The sequence below is a fragment of the Coccidioides posadasii genome, chromosome 1 (assembly GCF_018416015.2).
Source record: "Coccidioides posadasii str. Silveira chromosome 1, complete sequence".
In the NCBI taxonomy this organism is placed as follows: domain Eukaryota; kingdom Fungi; phylum Ascomycota; class Eurotiomycetes; order Onygenales; family Onygenaceae; genus Coccidioides; species Coccidioides posadasii.
Window position 1 is genome coordinate 7,006,953 of NC_089407.1, and position 17,246 is coordinate 7,024,198.

The following is a 17,246-nucleotide window of genomic DNA, read 5'->3' on the forward strand; positions in this document are numbered from 1 at the left end:
CTCATGGGAAGTAACCCTCTAGCAGACAGCATATATGGAATATATATATGCCACACTATAAAATGGCCCTACTTTCATGGGAACCTGTGACCCATCGAATTGGGCATTATTAAAACTAATGCTTCGCCGAAGTGTCTTGAACAAAACGAATCATTTGAGCGACGCATTCGCTTTCCACAAACAATCACATCGTGGAACAGGAGTCTCGAAACGTATTTTTTTACAGAGTACAAGAATGGCTTCGTCAGGAGCTGGCACTGGTGGCAGCTTTCAGCCTATTCGACAAGGGCAGGCTCAGCAACAGCCAGGGTACGTCCAAGCGCTAAACTTCAAACAACCTCAGGCGATGAATTCAACTGACCAGCAGTTAGATATGAGAAGCACATGACTCCAACCAGTGAGGCAACCAAACTAGAGTCTGAAGGCCGATTCGTGGAATATGTTGGTTCCAACAAGCTCAAGGACAAGAAAGTTTTGATAACTGGCGGAGAGTACGTTGATTTGGTTCCCCTGAAGAGCCATTGTTGAATGTCGGTTCTGAAATATATTGTACAGTTCTGGAATTGGTCGATCAGTCGCTATTCTCATGGCTCGGGAAGGAGCTGATGTAACTATCGTATTTCTTCCGGAAGAACAGGAGGACGCAAATGACACAAAGAAAGCGGTAGAACGGGAAGGGAAGAAGTGCTTGCTCGTCCCCGGAAATTTGATGAATAACGACAACTGCAAGAAGGCGGTGGATGAGCATGTGAGCGCGTACGTCTTGAGTACTCCAATTACGCTAGGCCTATCCGTTCTTAACTTTAGATTTTAGATACGATCGAGTCGATGTTCTGGTTAACAACGCTTCAAAGCAGATCATGTGCAAGGATTTTGCTCAGATCGACCTAGACAACGTTGCCAGCACGTTTCAGAGCAATATTTTACAGATGTTTGCCATTACTAAGTTTGCAATTCCGCATATGAAGAAAGGAAGCTCGTAAGTTGTCAATTACCCATGCATATCGCTAGCTAGCAGCTCACTGTCGAAGTGTCATCAATACAACCTCGGTTGTAGCGTTTAGAGGGTCATCCTCTATGGTTGACTATTCCTCGACAAAAGGAGCTATTGTAAGCTTCACCAGAGCCCTAGCAAAGAATTTAGCCCCAAAGGGTATTCGTGTGAATGCTGTAGCGTAAGTGTTGCATCCACCACTACGCACCCACTAGTATTTTTCAAATGCTAATAAACGTCTCCTTTGGCATTAGACCTGGTCCTGTGCACACCCCCATCCAGCCAGCCTCTCGGCCTCCCGAACAAATGGAAGGCTTTGGGTCCGGTTCCATGATCGGGAGACCAGGTCAACCGAGTGAAATTGCTCCAACTTTCATATGGCTGGCAAGCAATGAAGGTGCTCTGTACTGTAAGTCTGAACCATATCTCAAGTCGAAGATCTTTCCCCCTAACTTCTCGAACAGATGGTCAAATTATGCACCCCTATGCACTTGGGGATTAAATAACTTGTACGCTTAGGATGACAGCTATTCACCGTGCTCATTAGATGGTATAGTCATGTATGATTGGAAAAGGATATGCCTTGAGAAAAGTCAGTCAAATCTCGAGTGTGTTTCGCTTCAACACAGGGCCGAAATATAGCACGAAGGGCGTTTTAAGTATGATCGAGAATATGAACATCTACAAAGACGTTGCTCCAAAAAGTTACAATATATATGCAAGATTTTACATGCTCGCTGTCGTAAGCCAGCCGACCGGAGTACGGGTCCTTAGTATTCTAGCAGTTACTGGGCAGCTTCATTTTTCTCTGTAGCAAAGGGTGTATAGTGGTTGCATGCAGCCAGCACAATGCCAAAAATCCTAAATTCTCTCCCCTAGTTAAAATAAAACTATATCAACATTGAAGGTATCGTAAAATGATAATTATACATCAATAGTATATCACGCCTGAACTGCGTTGCAGAGAGCACTCACTTTTCTCTTCAACATTTCGACCGTGCAATCCTGTTAGACAATAGCGTATTCAAACCAAAAGAGAAACTAAACCCATTTGTAATGTCGGTACCAATGTGAAACGGGGGCAGACCCCTGAACAGCATGCGACTCCGGAGAATGGGAAGATTTTCATAGAGATCTGGCACGTATTCTTATCGGTTAATTCCCCAGCCTGGCCATTTTGATATATTCCAGTTGGCCCTCGCACCTCAGTATGGCTCTTTGTCAGCAAGGTCTGGCGTATAGCGGTGCCTCGTAATTGCAGGGGCGACTTCCTTCAAAGCCGAACGACATGTGAACCCTGAAGACATAGACGGAAACGGGATCAAAGCTTAAGGCCAGCCAATAAGGCGTTTAACTTCACATTTTTCCCAAGATCGCTCTCCAAGCCGTCCAGCATTCGTGACATCGCCTCGTGCATGTCGTCCAAAATATCGTGAACGTATTCCAAACTTCCCACTTTCTTAATTTCGGAGAGTATCCACTGTTTAGTTTCGATGCTAAGAGTGCTTTTTAAGGGTGATCCGGCCCCTTGGTGGCGATGAAATATCAGGCCACGAATTTGGTCTGCTTTTTGCGATGGGGCATGTTGAAGAAAGTGTATTAACGGGAGGGAGAATTTTCCTTCGGATAGATCATCGCAGAAACCCTTTTTAGCAGCATACTAGAGACGGCACGAGGAGATGAGCCAGGTCGAAAACGAGGAAACAAATAAACAGTGCGTTATTAAAGCGCAGAAGAGATAGAGCAATACATTCTTCTCACCTCGTCAGAAGCTAGATTCTGATAGTCATCTCGGATCTGGTAATACCTCCCCATTAAACTCACAAGTTGAAAAAGTTCTGCTGAACCAAAGGAACTTGGAGCCGCCGCTACCATCAGCCGAGTTGCTAGCCTGAAAAAGCTTCCAGTCTTATTGTCGACCATTGTAATGTAATCATCCACTGAAGGGCACTGCACATGATGGCGCCAATAGAGATCAAACCCCTGGCCTACGCAAAGATTCCGCGATTCCTCTGAAATCTCATTAATTCGATCGCAAACCTTAGTATGTTTTTGCTTTTAAAAGGCAAACTTACCATAAAACACAACGCGACATTCTTCATTCTTGAGTCGCTGCAGGCGTTCGACAGCCTTGACTAAGATGTATGTACTGCTGTTGATCGTTTGGCTACAGCCATATATGACGTGAGCGGCTGGGAATCCCCGTCGAAGCTCGGAGCCGTCCTGGATATCATCTAGCCTGCATAGCTAATTAGAGGCAAGACCAATCGATGTTAACTAAGTGTAGTATTACTTGCATTAGAGATACATTAACCATATCTGTTGCGATGTTTTCGATGATCTTCATGGACGTGAGAGGAACATGAAGCCAATCTTGAAGCGCACCTATGAACTTTGGAATAGTTCTTTTGCCTGGCAATGACATGGTATAGTCATACGGCGACGCACAGATTGTTTCATCGATGTTGGCTTGGAAGGGCGCCAGAAAGCATTCTGTAGTTCTGCGAGTGGTCTGCTGGTAGGCATCATTAGTTCGATTTGCGCATAACTCTCTGATCTGTTGAGAGACTTGAGCCACATTGCGTGGTCGTTCTCTGGATGCCTCTGAGGAGCAAAAGCGTATAGAACATTTCACACTACGCCTCTTATATCCTTTTGTCCTAGGGGTTGTAAGAGCCGGATGTGAAGAAGGTCCAAGAAAGGCAGAGTGTGTATCGCTTGGCCTGGCCGCTCGCGGTTTAGAATAATTCTCTGAGCTCTGGGCATCTCTGAAGAAGCCAAGTACAGGTGTTGGCAGGCCGTTGGAGTGTGCAGCCGGAGTAAGTAAGCGAGCAACAGACAAGCTGTCTAGATTGTTGACACTTGGCTGAACGGTGCGATTGCCGGTAGGGCTAAAGCGGCGAAAATATTGGAGTAGTGGAGGTGAGCTATCGGTCTGTCTATGCATCGCAGCATAGATAAACCTTTCCCAAGAACTTCCAAAGAGCCGCTGGCCGATGTTGGTATTTGCACGTCGGCTCCAAGACCGCACTGGCAGCATTCTGGCACAAGAATTATGCCACACCATAATCGTGGGGCTACACGTAATCGGTTAACATACTCCGTATATGTATGAAGATTAAGTTTGGCTCCGAATGCTCAGCGGTTGAGCTCCAAGCAAGCGGAAAGGTACTTGCAGTCACGATTCCGAGTGAAGGTTTCTAGCTGGATGTGAATGTGGTTCGTGTGCAGCCAACTCCGCCTAGCAACCTTTAGTTCCTTTTAATATGGAGTTACTCTGTACTCCGTACGGAGGACTTTTATACACCAGTGTCACAAACACAGTACAATCATTGGCTAATTCTGATACTACTAGTATTTTATCATTATAATTTATCCAATTAGATTCTAGGCTTATAACTGAGTGTAAGATGCTTTGTCCAATAAAGAGGTCTCAAATAAGCTATCTAACCAATCAAATTGCTGCTCTAAATCGGCGGCTGTCAAATGCCGCCAACGCACCAAAACGGCCCTACGGAGCACAAAATATAAGAATCTGATGCTCTCACTGGCAGCTTGCATCCTCTCCCCGCCATTGCGCCCAAACATACCGTCTCAACATGATATCCTTTAGATATAAAACACATGCATTCTTTCCATGTTTGCTACAACAAGCTTATGAGCAGTATAAGTACTCCGTACGGGTCTTATGCATGCAAAAACCAAGCACGAAAGAAAAAGAATGAGACTAATGCCAAATCAAACACCTTGAACCGTTCATGGTCTTTTGATGCCCAGACCTCTAATTACCGAAGACACCAACCATTCGAACCTCCGCAAAACCGCCAATTGACGCCAAAAATGAGAGATTGTCTTTTCCCTACCAACTGTCCAAACCTGCATCCTGCTTCTGATGATGTCTGAGAGAACCGGATGCAAATCCAAGAAGAAAACCCTTTTACCGAAATATAAACACGAATTTTGGTAAGACTCCATCCAAAATCTAACTTATTCAGAGAACGTCTTTTCTTTCCCAGCCCGTTGGCTTCATAATGGAGGCGGATTTTGTGGGGTGAGGGTCTTGGGGATTATTGTACTTGGCTGCATAAGGATTTGGGTCGTATTTCTGGTCCAAATTGGCCAGAGTGTGGTTGACCTCTCTGTGCTTAGCCTCGTCGGCACGGACGTAGTACAACAGATCTAAAATTTTCCGATGGCCCTCAGGCATCTTCCAGTATGTGACTGCGATGTCAGGAGCATTCATGTCCTTCCATCTTGGCAGTTTCCCGTTCTCAAGGTCATTAATGGCATGAGTGTATGTCAGGACGGCCTCTTCCTCGAGATAGCCGACGAAACGGTGGCAAGTTCTTGGTGATACGAGGTACGAGAGGAAGAAAGCATTGAAGAAAACGCCCTGCGCACCGAGGACCATAAGACGCATAAACCAGCCTGGCTCTGCCAGCTTTAAGAAACTGAGAAGGTGCATACGCTCGTTATATGCTTCTTCAAGAAGAGTTTCGATCCTGAGGAGACGGAAATGTTAGCCGTTTAGATCCTTTTGAGCAGGCGATAGCAGGGCAGCCCAAGACCCACCATCCGAGATCTCTCTTCATTCTTCTCAAGCTACGCAAATGGCGAAGCATGCCACCAACCATACCTGGCACAGCGGCGACGGTTTCCAAGAAAATAAAACGGATGATCCATTTACGCTCGTCCATGGTGAATGGCTTTACTTTTTTCTGCTCCTTTCCGGCGGGCGGGTGCTTGTAGCCCGTTGCGAGATCCATGCCCCAGCGGAGCATCCGGACTGTGCCTAGGGCAACCCAGTCCGACCAATCTCTCGTTTGTCGATGTGCGACGACAATGTCTTTCATTTCCTTCTCAGTGAATCTGCGAACAGAGTCAGAACGTTTAACTCTTAGCCCATTCGAAATACAGACTCTCTACATACACTGGGTGTTCAAAGTGTGTCTCGGTTTCAACAACATGCTTCGTCTTAGGCGGAGGAAAGAACTCTCGCAGTTTATTTGACGATGTTGTGGTGAAGTATTTTGGGCGATTTGGCGCGATATAGTTATGGAATGGCACTCCGGCTGTGCTTCGAATGCCTATTGCGGCCACCGCTGACGGACGCAAGGATGCTTTCAAGCATGATTGTTGAAAGAGCCGCGCTGAGGCTGAACTGGTCACCAGGGCTCTGACTGGGAAAGTTGCCGTAGTGCTCATTGTTCTGGAGCTGGTCGAGACGTCGATGTAGGTGCGCAGGAAGACCCTCTGATGAGTAGAGGGAGGAGGAAGAATTAAGGCCGAGGGGTTCCAGGCTGTTTTTTCGCTTCCAAGCTTTGGATTATTCCGGCGACCCAGGGATCTCGAGAAGTGAAAGGGGCATCTCTAATTTATATAGCCAGCAACAGAATTCAAAACCAATGACTTCATCATGCTATTAAGTTAGGAGCTAACTACACGATATCAAGCTTTTCTAGCCAATGGAAGGCCACAGGCCTCGGTTCTGTGACTGCCAGAAATGATGAAAGTTGCCATTGGCTCTTAATTCGGGGATTTCGGGCACTTCAATAGGTATCCCTGAAACCTCGCAACGTCATGCTGCAGTGCTTACATGAACGAGCTGCCATAAACCGGCTGTACATTTTTGCCAGTGAGCGGGGTCGCAAGTGATGCATATATCCCGTATGAGTGCATCCGGCGTGAAATGCTTCTGAGCACTTCTCCATCCCACGACTGTCTTGGAACTGGGTTGATGACAGCTACACTAGAATGGATGAGGTCCGGCGGTCATCAAAATACAGGACGGCCGCAATAGATTACCGCTAGTAAAATTTTCCGGAGCAAGTGACACTTCGGGCGATTCCGGGAAAGCTCCGAGAACAGGCCGCTGAGTCATAACATCCATACCAACACCGACAGATACGCGCTCGAGGAGGACTGGCTGGCCATGGACGTTGACATCGCAACGGGCACGGCTGAGCGTCTCAAACGGGGAGCCTCCTCGTGGCGGCAAAGGGGTTCCGGCAAGGCCCGGAGCCCCTTCAGACCGACATTCACTGGAAAGGATATTGATCGCGCTCCGATGACCCATCCTTGTAGTGACGGGTTTGAATGCACGTGAACCCATAATTACATGAAATAGAGATATTCAACGGCGGAGCTTTGGTATTTGCATCCGTTAACTCTCTTTCATTTTAACTATCAACCAGGGATGATTGGACGGAATGAAATCCGGGAGCAATCATGTCAAAACAGAAATCTAGCCTGCTGTAGGCTTCGCTCCGAGCCCAATATTTGTCAATAGACTTCCACCCAACCGTTTCTAATGTATCTACCGGACAACCTGGAATCGAGATTCTCCCACTTTCGGATCAATCTCGGACTTTTCCAGCTTTGTCACTTGGGCATGTCGAGGGCCCCGCGAAATGTCCTCGATGAGCTTCGTTATCGATTCTTCATCGCCTTGAGCTTCTCCCTGGACCTTTGTGCAAATAAGTCTCTGAACACGAATAAACTCTCCGTGCAACCGGGCATTCTTCTCGGATAGAAAGGGATAAAATTGCTCCCGAAAGAAGATGAAGGGTGTTCATGAGGTGAGATGGGTTTGGGTGGTCAAAACAAACCAAGGATTCACACCTTTCCATCAGTAGTATTCCTCACCCAGCCAGTCAAGCCATAGAGGTTTGCATTTCTCTGGGTGAAATCACTTGTAAACTCGATGTTAGCGGATAATGGCACGCTTACAGAGGCCATCCATTGACCTCTAGTGGTCCATGAGAAGATATGAGAACTATACCGGAAGAACACTCCTAGGGCCGGTCAGTTTTATTCCCGCTTAAGTCCAGTCAAAGTTTGGCTCGCGAGAGCCATGCGAGGAAATAATTGGGCTCACCTTGCACTCTCCCTTGGACCGTAAAGGCAACCTATATAAACCCTATTCGGTCAGTAACTAGTGTCCATGCACGGCATGTCGATTCCAAAACAACGGTTGTGCCATACACGTTTGGCCATAGCATTCGTGATAGACCACAGAATGCTGTAAGTGATTGTGAGCAATGATGACAAGAGGAGAATACGAGTTAGCTAGGCATCCAGTAGCCAGCGTTTTCAAGTTGTCCGTGGTCCTCAACGAGCCTCTTTTGTTGCCCCTTCGACGAGATATGGCTGAAGATGGCAGAAATTGTCTCGATTCGTGGCATGCGCTGGTGGAAAGGAATGAAGTCATCTGACCCCCGACCGCCCCGCTAGGCCCAAATTTGGTCGACGCGACGTTCCCGACTCGGCCGTCACCAGCCAACGGTGGCCTCGTACAAAGTCTACAAACTCCGCCAACGTCCTCAGCACGGTCGGCTGGGATGACGTGCAGACACTGATTTGCTCAGGACCCTTTTTTATCTCTGACACAAGCCCTGTCCTTCACTCTCCACCAAACTTTCACCACTCCGATGCCTCTCACGGTCAACCCGGTGTTGATGCGGGGGCTTGAAAAAAAACCATGTGACGGCGATAAAAAAAGGAGAGGCTAAACCCCCCTGAAGCCCGCAGGAAGCCCAACTAATTAACTGCATCTCCTGGCTTGGTGCAAGTTGCAAGCTACTAAACCCCCATGCCCGCAACAGCTAAATTAACTCATTAGAAATGTCACCATGGTACTGAAACATCTCCTTCCCCTTCCCCTGTGACATGCATCCGCCAGTTCCAGTCGGGTTCAGCTTTATTTACACAAACAAGGCTTCTCCCAACGTGACAGCTTCATTGTTAATTTCCCGCTTACTCCGTCCCAACAAACCATTCCTCCCGCTCAAATAGCCGCCATGGCAGACAACATTGAATCCTTTGCTCGTTCGATCCCAGATCCGATCTCCATACAACCTCGCGATCTCTCTCCTTCCCCGTCTTTGTCGCCGACTCCCGCTATTTCATCCTGCCCTTCTCCCGATCGGACGTTCTCTACAGTATCCTCGGTCTCAAATTTATCGGGCGATGGAGGATCCTCGGTTTCCACGTCCTCCCGGAGACGTGGCTATATCAGACCCCAAGGCGCTGTATTTGCAGAGTCTGCAAAAAATCGCGAGAGCGTAATGAGTTTAGGGAGCATCGCGCATTTACAGTATTACTTTGCTCGAACGGGGTTATTGGATGGTAAAGGCGGACAGTTGGCCCGTGCAAAGAAGAGACGGGATTCTGATATTCCTAAGCTCATGTTGACTCAACAGACGCATTTTGGCGGGGATTTGACTGAAAGTCCCATCGAGGAAGTCAGCGATTTGGCGGAAGAATGGGATGAAAATGAACCGGCCATGCTACCTCCAACCGTGAGCACATATAGTGTTCGCACGCACCACATCCCTCCCCCGATAGACATTGAAGAGCTTAGAAGGGATCTACAGTCCGCCTTGGATAAAGCCAGAAACGTCTTAACTGCTACAAGAGATCAACTGGCAGCCCAGGCTTCTGCACCCGTATCGAGTGACCAGACGCCTGAAAATATGTCGGATGCTGCAGAGGAAACGTCTGAAAACCCACCATTAACGAAGCCTCCGCAGGGATGGCATGAGATCGAAGGCATGCATATTCTCGATGTGGTAACCCTTGCTATTCGAGCTGCTAGAATCTACTACACTTCTCATGAAAATCCAGTACGCTTAGACTCTATCAAGAGCGAGAAGAAAATCCGTGACGAGCTGCTTGGTATTTTGGACGTATTGAGAAAATGGGCAGGGCGAAATTTTGTGGGTGGGTTAAAGGAAGAAGAAAGAAACGTTATGCTTGGATGGATAGCGGGAGTGGAAGCGATGGTTGGCAAAGAAAGGGAGCTTGAAGAGGCGGATATACAAAAGAGGGCCAGCTGGATCTGGGCGAGCGGAGATTGGTCAGGGCGAGAGCGCGAGAGGGAGCAGGCGTTCCTTCAAAGCTTTGAGGAGTCCGAGGCGATACCCGCATGGGAACCTGCCGAAGATTGTCCCCTTCCCACACAGTTTCTCTCTCGCTGGCAGGATGGTCGACGCCTTGTGCGATTACATAACGCAGCTGTCAGGATGTCAAAGCGTCCTTTTGGAGAAATTAGAACCTTCCATGAAGATGTCGGAAAACCGTACCGAATGGCTGACAATATTCGCTACTGGGCCAAGGCCGCTGAAATTCGATGGGAGATCAAACTTGATGTAGACGCGTTGGCGGTTGTCAATGGAGACAGCGATGAGGCATGGAGGAAACTTGACCAGGCGCTGTTTAAGTGGTGTCAAGGTGTTCGAGAAGAGCTGATCCGGGATTGGACAAAGAAAAATCCGGATCCAATATTATCCATCGTTCCGCCAGACGAGTCTGAGGTATGAGGGGTTTTAGGCTCAAATAGAAGTGAAAAGTGAAGCTGTTGGTGACAATCACAACATCTCATTGGTACCACGTTGTCTGCTATCCATTGCGCTTGATACCCTTCTTCTTCCTCTGTGTCTCCGGACAGACTTCCTGCCACTCAATGCACAGTGCGTAATGTTTCATCTGTTTTGGAATTTGCATATACATATTTTGGTATGTGTGAGAGTAATCCAGTGTTATTATAATGTTTTGTAACAAGACTGCGGGTTGACGGGGCGGTTGGGTGCTGCTGGACAGCAGCATATGTAGAAGCTTTCCCAGGTAGATAACAAGAAAAAAGGATAAATATATTTTGAACGATATCTTCATTCAATAATACAAATGTCATAGAAGTGTCAAAGAAAGTTGAAGTGAAACAATAATATTGCCTGTGTTTGAGGTTTTGTGTATGTTCTATTTAGGGGAACGATGATGACTTGCAATCAGAGCCCACACAGGCTCCTTTCGGCGTCTTCCATAATTCAATCCAACATCCCCCGCTGCCGTGTAGAATTCCCCTTTCCCCGACCCGCGAAAGTACTCGATGCCGTCGTTGATGAGTTGCGGGTGACCGGGTGCGGCAGATCCCCTCCAAGCGGCAACCAGCTCCGGACACTCACCTCTCTTCTGCGTCTCTCCCTTTTTCGATCCCAAGTCCATCCACCACAGACCCCTTCAACAGCCAGCGAAGAGCGTGCACCCCAACAGCTACCCGCACCCACGGCAGAACCATCCACACCATCCTTGAAGCTGATATCTACGGCACCATCGTTGGAAACAGAGGTAGGCAGCGCTGAACGTGGCGTTCAAGTATCGATGCCCGCAGCTGTGCCCGTGTCGAGCCCTGGACCAGCTTCTATAGCCGCCCCAGAAGACACAAACCCTGCCACGGCCACATCTACGCTCTTCGGACCTCCGACAAGCCCCCAAACGTCACCCATTCAAGTTCCACAGCGATTATCTTCGTGTCCGAGTGCAACCCCCGACGCTCAGACCTCAGGTTCTCTGCAAGCTACAACATCCTTTTCGCAGTCCAGCAGCACATCGACTCAACACGTCTCTACACCAGCGAATCAAGATCAGAAGTTGCGGTCCTCATCTGCGTTCCTTCGTCGGCTCTCTCCGAACTTAGCAGCGCGGGTAAAACTCCTTGACGGAACGGTTACTTCTCCAACAACACAGTCGCGAAATCGAAGCCCGGTTGGGAAGATCCCCGAGGCACAACTCAAAGAGCTCGATAATCTCCATCGAGATCTTTCGATCAAAGTTCAAAAACGAGGTCGAGCGTGGGGTGGTGGGCGCTCGAGGACACATACCCCGGAACCGCTTTCCACGACCAGCGAAGTACAGTCTGTCGAATGCCCTTACAATCGTGAAGTGGATAGCCCCGTACAACCATCCGTGATCAACACGACAGACGAAGACCAGGAAATGTCCATACCAGATGAGACCAGCCTGCAATCCGCGGTGGAAAATACGGGAACGTGCCATGGAACGAATATAGATCCCCCCTTGGAACCCACTGATCTGGAAAAGTATCTTAGGAAGAGCACCGAAGAAAGCGATCGAGGGCCCCCTCCACCTCCGAAAGACAGTCCTCCACCTCCACCTCCAAGCGGTGCCACCAATGTCGAGTCATATTTTAATCCTCTTGGACTCCATCGCACAGACTCCATCTACTCCTTTTCTAGAGCATCGTTCAGCAACCAGCTCTCCCAACTAACCTCAATCAGCCTTCCGCAGCCGTCGACGTTAGAAGCGAGTATTGCTGCAATTCCAACTGCCTCCGCAGCCGTCCGAGCTCTGACGCAGGCTGCCGAGCAGATCCAAAAATGGATCAATAAAGCTTCGGAGGTTTTGAGCGGGCTAGATGCAGATGATGACGTGGAATGGGCTGCTGCTGGTGGCAGGGAAGGACTGGACGATGTGGACAAAGCTGTTACGAAATTTGAAAGCTTGATTAACGTCTACGTCAAGGCGATTGAAGATGTTCAGCTACGCGACGATATTGCCGATGTGGGAGCTGATCAGCTTCATGCCATCGTTATACAAATGGAATCGACGCTACAGAATTGGAGTACGGTCAGGTCTTTGTTGAAAGGAGTTAAAGAACAAGTTGAACTGGCAATGGAATGGGAAGAGCTCTGGAATGCAGTGCTTGGGGACGTTGGTCTTGAAATTGAAAACCTCGCCCGACTGATCTTTGAGATGGAAGAGAAGCGTCACAAGACTGTCATAGATATGGACCATGAGCCCGCTCATGGTCTTGACATAAACGAGCTCGAGACAATTGTGGAAGAATCTCCAGCCAACGGCAATACCCATTCGAATCAAAGGTTTAGCTTCGCTCCCGTTTTTCCACCTGGGGGCTCTCAACTCGACATCCAAGTGTCCCAGAATCCGCAGGATGAAGCCAGCCTTCTAGCATTGTTTGCGCGAATGCAGCCACTCCGGGCATCCCTCGACTTCCTTCCGATGAGGCTCTCAATGTTTCAATCTCGGGCGGAAAAAGTATTTCCAAGCGCCTGCCAAGAACTGGAGGACCGAAGACATCGACTTGAGAAAGGGTACAGGAAACTGGAGACGGATGCGGAGGCTTTAAGAAGAGAATTGGGAGAAGATAGATGGATTGTAGTTTTCAGAAACGCTGGCAAACAAGCACATAAAATGTGCGAGTCAGTGGAACGGAGTGTCAACAAACTCCAAGAAGCTATTGATGGTGGAATTCAGCATAATAATCCAGCTGCCTTGGCAAAGAGGGCTGAAAACTTCGAAGCGAAGAAGGTTCATTATGGATCTGCCATTGAGCGAGTGCTTTCAATTATCAAAAAGGGGATTAATGACCGTTTGACTGTCAACGGAGAAGTTATTCGTCTCCTTGCCGATCTCAGGGCAAGATATGAGGCCTTACAAGACAAGATGAGCATCATGGACTCAGTTTTGGGGGAACTCACGGCTACCAAGGGCCAGCAGCTGCGTGATTCAGTATCAAGCATCGTTACGTTGGATACCCCTCCAACAAGAAGCGCCTTCGATACTCCAGAGAGTTCCCCAGCGTCTTCCGTGATTATGCCCAACGGTGCAAACAATGCAAAGTCCAACGGCTCAAGACGAAGTAGCACCACAGGGAGCACCATATCGCGGGCAGCCGCCTCGAAGCTGAAGCGATACTCTGCCCTACCCCAACCAGTATCACCATCAGGCCAAACACCAAGACGCGCACTGGCGCCAAGGTCGTCTTCAGCGAGCAACGCCTACTTGAAGTCCCCGACTCCGAGACTGACGACTACATCTCCTTCACCCACGCCTCCGTCACGACCTGGTTCGCGGGCTGACGGCCCAACACTTTTATCGAAACCCAGGTGGAATAACAGTTCCAATACCAACGATCTTATCGTTGGGCACAACTTCAAGCCCTTGTCCCTCAGCACACCGTCACCTCATCGCAAGCTTCCCGTTCCTTCTCGAACTACTCCTTCCACCCTCCCACCACGCAGTCCTCTCAGTCGAGAATCGTCCGCTTCTCCAGCACCAGGGCTCCGACCACCAAGCCGGCTTGGTCGCGGGGCTGCATCTCCTTTACCTGACCGCGGCATTTCTCCAACACCCAAGAAGTCATCCATTATTGATCCACCTCCTTACAGCAAGCTACGTAAGGCTGTTCCTGCGCCTAGCTCTGTAGTTACCGGTCTCCCTTCAACTCCCCGAAGTCGTCAAAGTTATGCTGGGACCCCAAGTGTTCGTGACACTTCCGTCTCCGGACGAAATGGAGATGAAAAAAGGTCAAGTCGACCCGGCACTGCCATGGGTTATTCTTATCGACGAGTTAGTCTTCTTCCGTTGCCTAAACCACGATCCGGGAGAGACAGTGCGACAGGTAATCGGGAGGAGCGGCCACCGTGGAGATACTAAGCATTTCTTGCTAGACTATTCTCTACATCATACGAAATCAAATCGCAAGGTAATCATGTACCTAGCCCTGATATATTTTACATTCTATGCTGAGCGACATTTTTTGACATTATGGAAATTTGTTAATAATACCTTTTGACCCTTCATAGCCTTTTGTGTGAAGTACCGCTTTCTATTCTATCATTGTCTTGATATTGAAATCATTCAACGACCTGGATCACCGGGGCCCTGCGTTTATATTTTCTTTTCGCTATCTGATGCCTCTTTCTAACTCCTTTCAAAGGGGTTGTGTCCATTATCTGAATTCCTCTCATCCACACTTCTCTAATTTCTCGTCTCTATTACTTTGTAGGGTACGTTGAAATGAGATTTATTTTATATTTGTACTCACCTTTCCCCTTCTGAGTACTTTCTTTGCTGCCCTTAGCACTCCTTGTCTTATACCATTCTGTGTAGCCCCCGCGTTCTATTCCGGGTTGATATTTCCGGTGCAAGAGTCTGGTGTTGATTCGATATTTCTTTTAAGTTGGAGCGTTTGAGAATGCGAAAATTACTCCCCCTTTTGCTTTTCTCTGTTTATCTTCTGGTATTTGGTTCTTAACCGTTAGCATATGAAAACTCGAATGTACATTTTGAGTGGAATTCCAGAGAGTTGTGACCAGGCGCCTTGTCTGACGTACATGCCACTATCCCAATTTACCCCAGAGTATATCAAAGTTCCTGTGTTAAATTGGACGATGTGGCATCTCCATTGGACGCGACCTACTTTGGAACAGGTCCCATGGGCCAAAAGTTCACTGGAACGGTGTTGTGATCCAGGCCAGGAGCACATCAGCTTTTCCATGAATATACGGAGTACGGCCAGCTATTTCCTTTCTTACCTTTAAGGGGATCTCCGAAAAGCCGCCTGATGGCTTGATAGCAAGGATTCCAGGAATTTCAGCCTCGACCTGACCCATCCGGCCACCGATGGTCTGAAAACACGGTCTCAACGGAACCAATTGGAGACAATCCATATTTTCCTGTAATGGCATTTACCGTCTGATCCCTGAATAAAACCGTGGCATTCCTAAGTGAAGATGCTTAGATGCACTCTGAACCTAGTATGCATGGATTAAATCTTCACGACGTGTCCATATGACTCTTTCATGGGAACTGTTAATGGTCCCAGGACACCTTAAAACATTCTAAAAGATTTTGTGTAACTTATCCAAAAGGACTGGGATAAACTATTCATGGCAAGTACAGATGGCTTAAGTTAAAAAGTTCTCACAAGTGCCAGCAGGAAGTGCATTGAAATTTCTGTTATACCCTCCCTAGGACTCGAAGCGTCAAGCTACTTCTACTCGAGACTGGGAAGTAGGCTTTGGATGTGAATGCAAGGAGGGAGCAGCAACTATTTTGGGAGCATGGCTCAGCACCGCCTGGCTGGCGAGCTGAGGAGATCGGGGAAATTCTCGGCCAAACCGACAGGAATCGCTCTCATCCCACCTGAGTAGTTTAGCCAATTGAACTTCGCCAGCTGAGATTATTTCCTGGGGCTTATCGGCGGGCGCGGGGGCTGAAGGGCTTGGGATTGCGGACGACAACCCGTTGACCCGCCACCATACGTTTCCATGACCCTGCATCGACGATCACTGGCTGATAGCAAAAGGACGACCTGGGAATCCACAACCGTAGGTAGATCTCTATAATCCAAGCGTTGCGCGAACGGTAAATGCTATCGTGAATTATACGTATTTTACCAGAGCAACTTCGTGGGCAATCCATATACCTTCTCTCCCTTTCTCATACATGACCAGAATAAGGGTCATTAATCCACTGCGCAAGATATCGCTCGAGTGTACATTACTTGCTATTACGTAGCTTGTCAGTCCAATATATTTGCCACCTGTGAACCAAAGGATACCGATTTTCTTCCACTATTACCTCCTCTCCTGGATGGGCCTTTCCAGTCGAGCTCCATCTAGTATATGAATGGAAAATATCAGCTCCCTGGAAGTCCAAAGCGCCAGCGGAAGGCATTATGGCGAAGACATACGCTTCGGGAGACAACCGGATGGCAAAAACAGGACGGTAGATCGTCTGGGATACATAAAACGGACTCGATGATGGTGTCCCCCAAGCTAATTGTCAGATGTAGAGCAATAATAGTAGAAAAGTGGAGTCCGGTTAGACTTCACGCCATTAAGGTGAAACTTGCCTGTCGTTGGGTCTCTAGGAGGCAATTTAGTATTGAATTCAGTAAGTTTCGCTGCAGCGAAACAGCGGACAGGGAACCAAAAAAAAAAAACACAAAAAAAAAAAAAAAAAAAAAAAGGGAAGGAAAAAGAAAAAGAAAGGCTTTGATAGGAATGAAAAGCTCCTTCAAGTCATTACAAACTGAAGCTTGTTCATAGCGATCGGGACATCCTTTTTTTTTTTTAAGGTCCAAGCGCCCTTCCATCACCAGCTTTGCTAACTATTCGTCTGGAATATCCCCTTGATATTTCTAGAGCCCTAATCGAGGGGAGAGAATTAAGCAAGAAACGGTCTGAACTCATCCCAGACAGCAAAGAGTATGTAGAGATTGATATTGAACTGAATTCTATTTTACTTCCATATCTGGACCGTTCGCCGGGCTTCTTCTGTACTGTAAGCGTGGCTTCTGCGGGTTCGAGAAAAACGCACTAAAAATAAGCTTAACTAATTCTTTCCCGCCAAGCCTCGACCGCCGGCGCTCCAGAAAAGGCCCACCCGACGAAAGCATCAGGTACAGGGAGCAGTGCAGCTATCTACGGTACACATTATGTGTTCAGAGTATTTAACTATTGTATGCATGAAATTTTGGTTGAAACCACTGATGCCGCATTGCTTGCTTTATGAAGCTTGCTTTTACGAGAAAACAATCCCCACACTTATATTTTTCATTTGAGCTGTTGTTCCAAGATGTTTTAAGAATGTTTCAGAACCTTCTTCAGCTTCTGTTGCTGGTGGCGTGTTTCACGTTGGGAGGATA

The 17,246-nt window shown here is 47.9% G+C and overlaps 7 protein-coding genes across 8 annotated transcripts; 3 read left to right on the plus strand and 4 right to left on the minus strand.

Moving 5' to 3' along the window:
* The first annotated feature begins 84 nt into the window (after nucleotides 1-84).
* On the plus strand, nucleotides 85-1,725 carry D8B26_002095 (uncharacterized protein). The gene is made up of 7 exons (XM_003066037.2): nucleotides 85-309; nucleotides 372-491; nucleotides 556-756; nucleotides 815-979; nucleotides 1,032-1,175; nucleotides 1,249-1,403; nucleotides 1,459-1,725. The coding sequence occupies exons 1-7, from the start codon at nucleotides 119-121 to the stop codon at nucleotides 1,494-1,496; spliced, it is 1,014 nt and encodes a 337-aa protein (XP_003066083.2). The 5' UTR covers nucleotides 85-118; the 3' UTR covers nucleotides 1,497-1,725.
* A 52-nt stretch (nucleotides 1,726-1,777) lies between these two features.
* Nucleotides 1,778-4,061, minus strand: D8B26_002096 (uncharacterized protein; the record flags this gene model as incomplete). Its single annotated transcript, XM_066123724.1, has 5 exons — nucleotides 1,778-1,869; nucleotides 1,970-2,654; nucleotides 2,756-3,006; nucleotides 3,070-3,233; nucleotides 3,292-4,061. The coding sequence occupies 4 exons, from the start codon at nucleotides 4,059-4,061 to the stop codon at nucleotides 2,316-2,318; spliced, it is 1,524 nt and encodes a 507-aa protein (XP_065979799.1). The 3' UTR covers nucleotides 1,778-1,869; nucleotides 1,970-2,315.
* Nucleotides 4,062-4,599: 538 nt separating this feature from the next.
* On the minus strand, nucleotides 4,600-6,385 carry AOX1 (Alternative oxidase, mitochondrial precursor). Its single transcript, XM_003066039.2, has 3 exons — nucleotides 5,925-6,385; nucleotides 5,567-5,863; nucleotides 4,600-5,496 (listed from the first exon to the last, which is right to left on the minus strand). The coding sequence occupies exons 1-3, from the start codon at nucleotides 6,197-6,199 to the stop codon at nucleotides 4,986-4,988; spliced, it is 1,083 nt and encodes a 360-aa protein (XP_003066085.1). The 5' UTR covers nucleotides 6,200-6,385; the 3' UTR covers nucleotides 4,600-4,985.
* Nucleotides 6,386-6,586: 201 nt separating this feature from the next.
* D8B26_002098 (uncharacterized protein) lies at nucleotides 6,587-7,070 on the minus strand (the record flags this gene model as incomplete). Its single annotated transcript, XM_066123725.1, has 2 exons — nucleotides 6,587-6,738; nucleotides 6,800-7,070. 2 exons carry the CDS (start codon nucleotides 7,068-7,070, stop codon nucleotides 6,587-6,589), a joined length of 423 nt encoding a protein of 140 aa, XP_065979800.1.
* A 50-nt stretch (nucleotides 7,071-7,120) lies between these two features.
* Nucleotides 7,121-7,990, minus strand: D8B26_002099 (uncharacterized protein; the record flags this gene model as incomplete). 2 transcript variants are annotated; one of them, XM_066123726.1, is made up of 5 exons in its annotated part: nucleotides 7,121-7,454; nucleotides 7,616-7,685; nucleotides 7,776-7,788; nucleotides 7,872-7,902; nucleotides 7,979-7,990. In XM_066123726.1, the coding sequence occupies 5 exons, from the start codon at nucleotides 7,988-7,990 to the stop codon at nucleotides 7,311-7,313; spliced, it is 270 nt and encodes an 89-aa protein (XP_065979801.1). In that variant the 3' UTR covers nucleotides 7,121-7,310. The 2 variants fall into 2 exon arrangements, with proteins under 2 accessions (XP_065979801.1, XP_003066086.2); XM_003066040.2 differs by having other exon boundaries at nucleotides 7,121-7,460.
* Nucleotides 7,991-8,793: 803 nt separating this feature from the next.
* D8B26_002100 (uncharacterized protein) lies at nucleotides 8,794-10,314 on the plus strand (the record flags this gene model as incomplete). The annotated part of the gene is made up of 1 exon (XM_003066041.2): nucleotides 8,794-10,314. The coding sequence occupies one exon, from the start codon at nucleotides 8,794-8,796 to the stop codon at nucleotides 10,312-10,314; it is 1,521 nt and encodes a 506-aa protein (XP_003066087.1).
* A 451-nt stretch (nucleotides 10,315-10,765) lies between these two features.
* Nucleotides 10,766-14,248, plus strand: D8B26_002101 (uncharacterized protein; the record flags this gene model as incomplete). The annotated part of the gene is made up of 1 exon (XM_003066042.2): nucleotides 10,766-14,248. The coding sequence occupies one exon, from the start codon at nucleotides 10,766-10,768 to the stop codon at nucleotides 14,246-14,248; it is 3,483 nt and encodes a 1,160-aa protein (XP_003066088.2).
* Between the last annotated feature and the right edge of the window lie 2,998 nt (nucleotides 14,249-17,246).

Excerpts from the sequence above, each read along its gene's own strand:
- D8B26_002095 (XM_003066037.2), top strand. The coding sequence starts at position 119 with ATGCTTCGCCGAAGTGTCTTGAACAAAACGAATCATTTGAGCGACGCA. Across the intron at positions 310-371 it reads CAGGCTCAGCAACAGCCAGG|ATATGAGAAGCACATGACTC; the intron begins GTACGTCCAAGC and ends ACCAGCAGTTAG. Across the intron at positions 1,404-1,458 it reads CAATGAAGGTGCTCTGTACT|ATGGTCAAATTATGCACCCC; the intron begins GTAAGTCTGAAC and ends CTTCTCGAACAG.
- AOX1 (XM_003066039.2), bottom strand. The coding sequence starts at position 6,199 with ATGAGCACTACGGCAACTTTCCCAGTCAGAGCCCTGGTGACCAGTTCA. Across the intron at positions 5,864-5,924 it reads ACACACTTTGAACACCCAGT|ATTCACTGAGAAGGAAATGA; the intron begins GTATGTAGAGAG and ends CTCTGTTCGCAG. Across the intron at positions 5,497-5,566 it reads ATGAAGAGAGATCTCGGATG|GATCGAAACTCTTCTTGAAG; the intron begins GTGGGTCTTGGG and ends CCGTCTCCTCAG.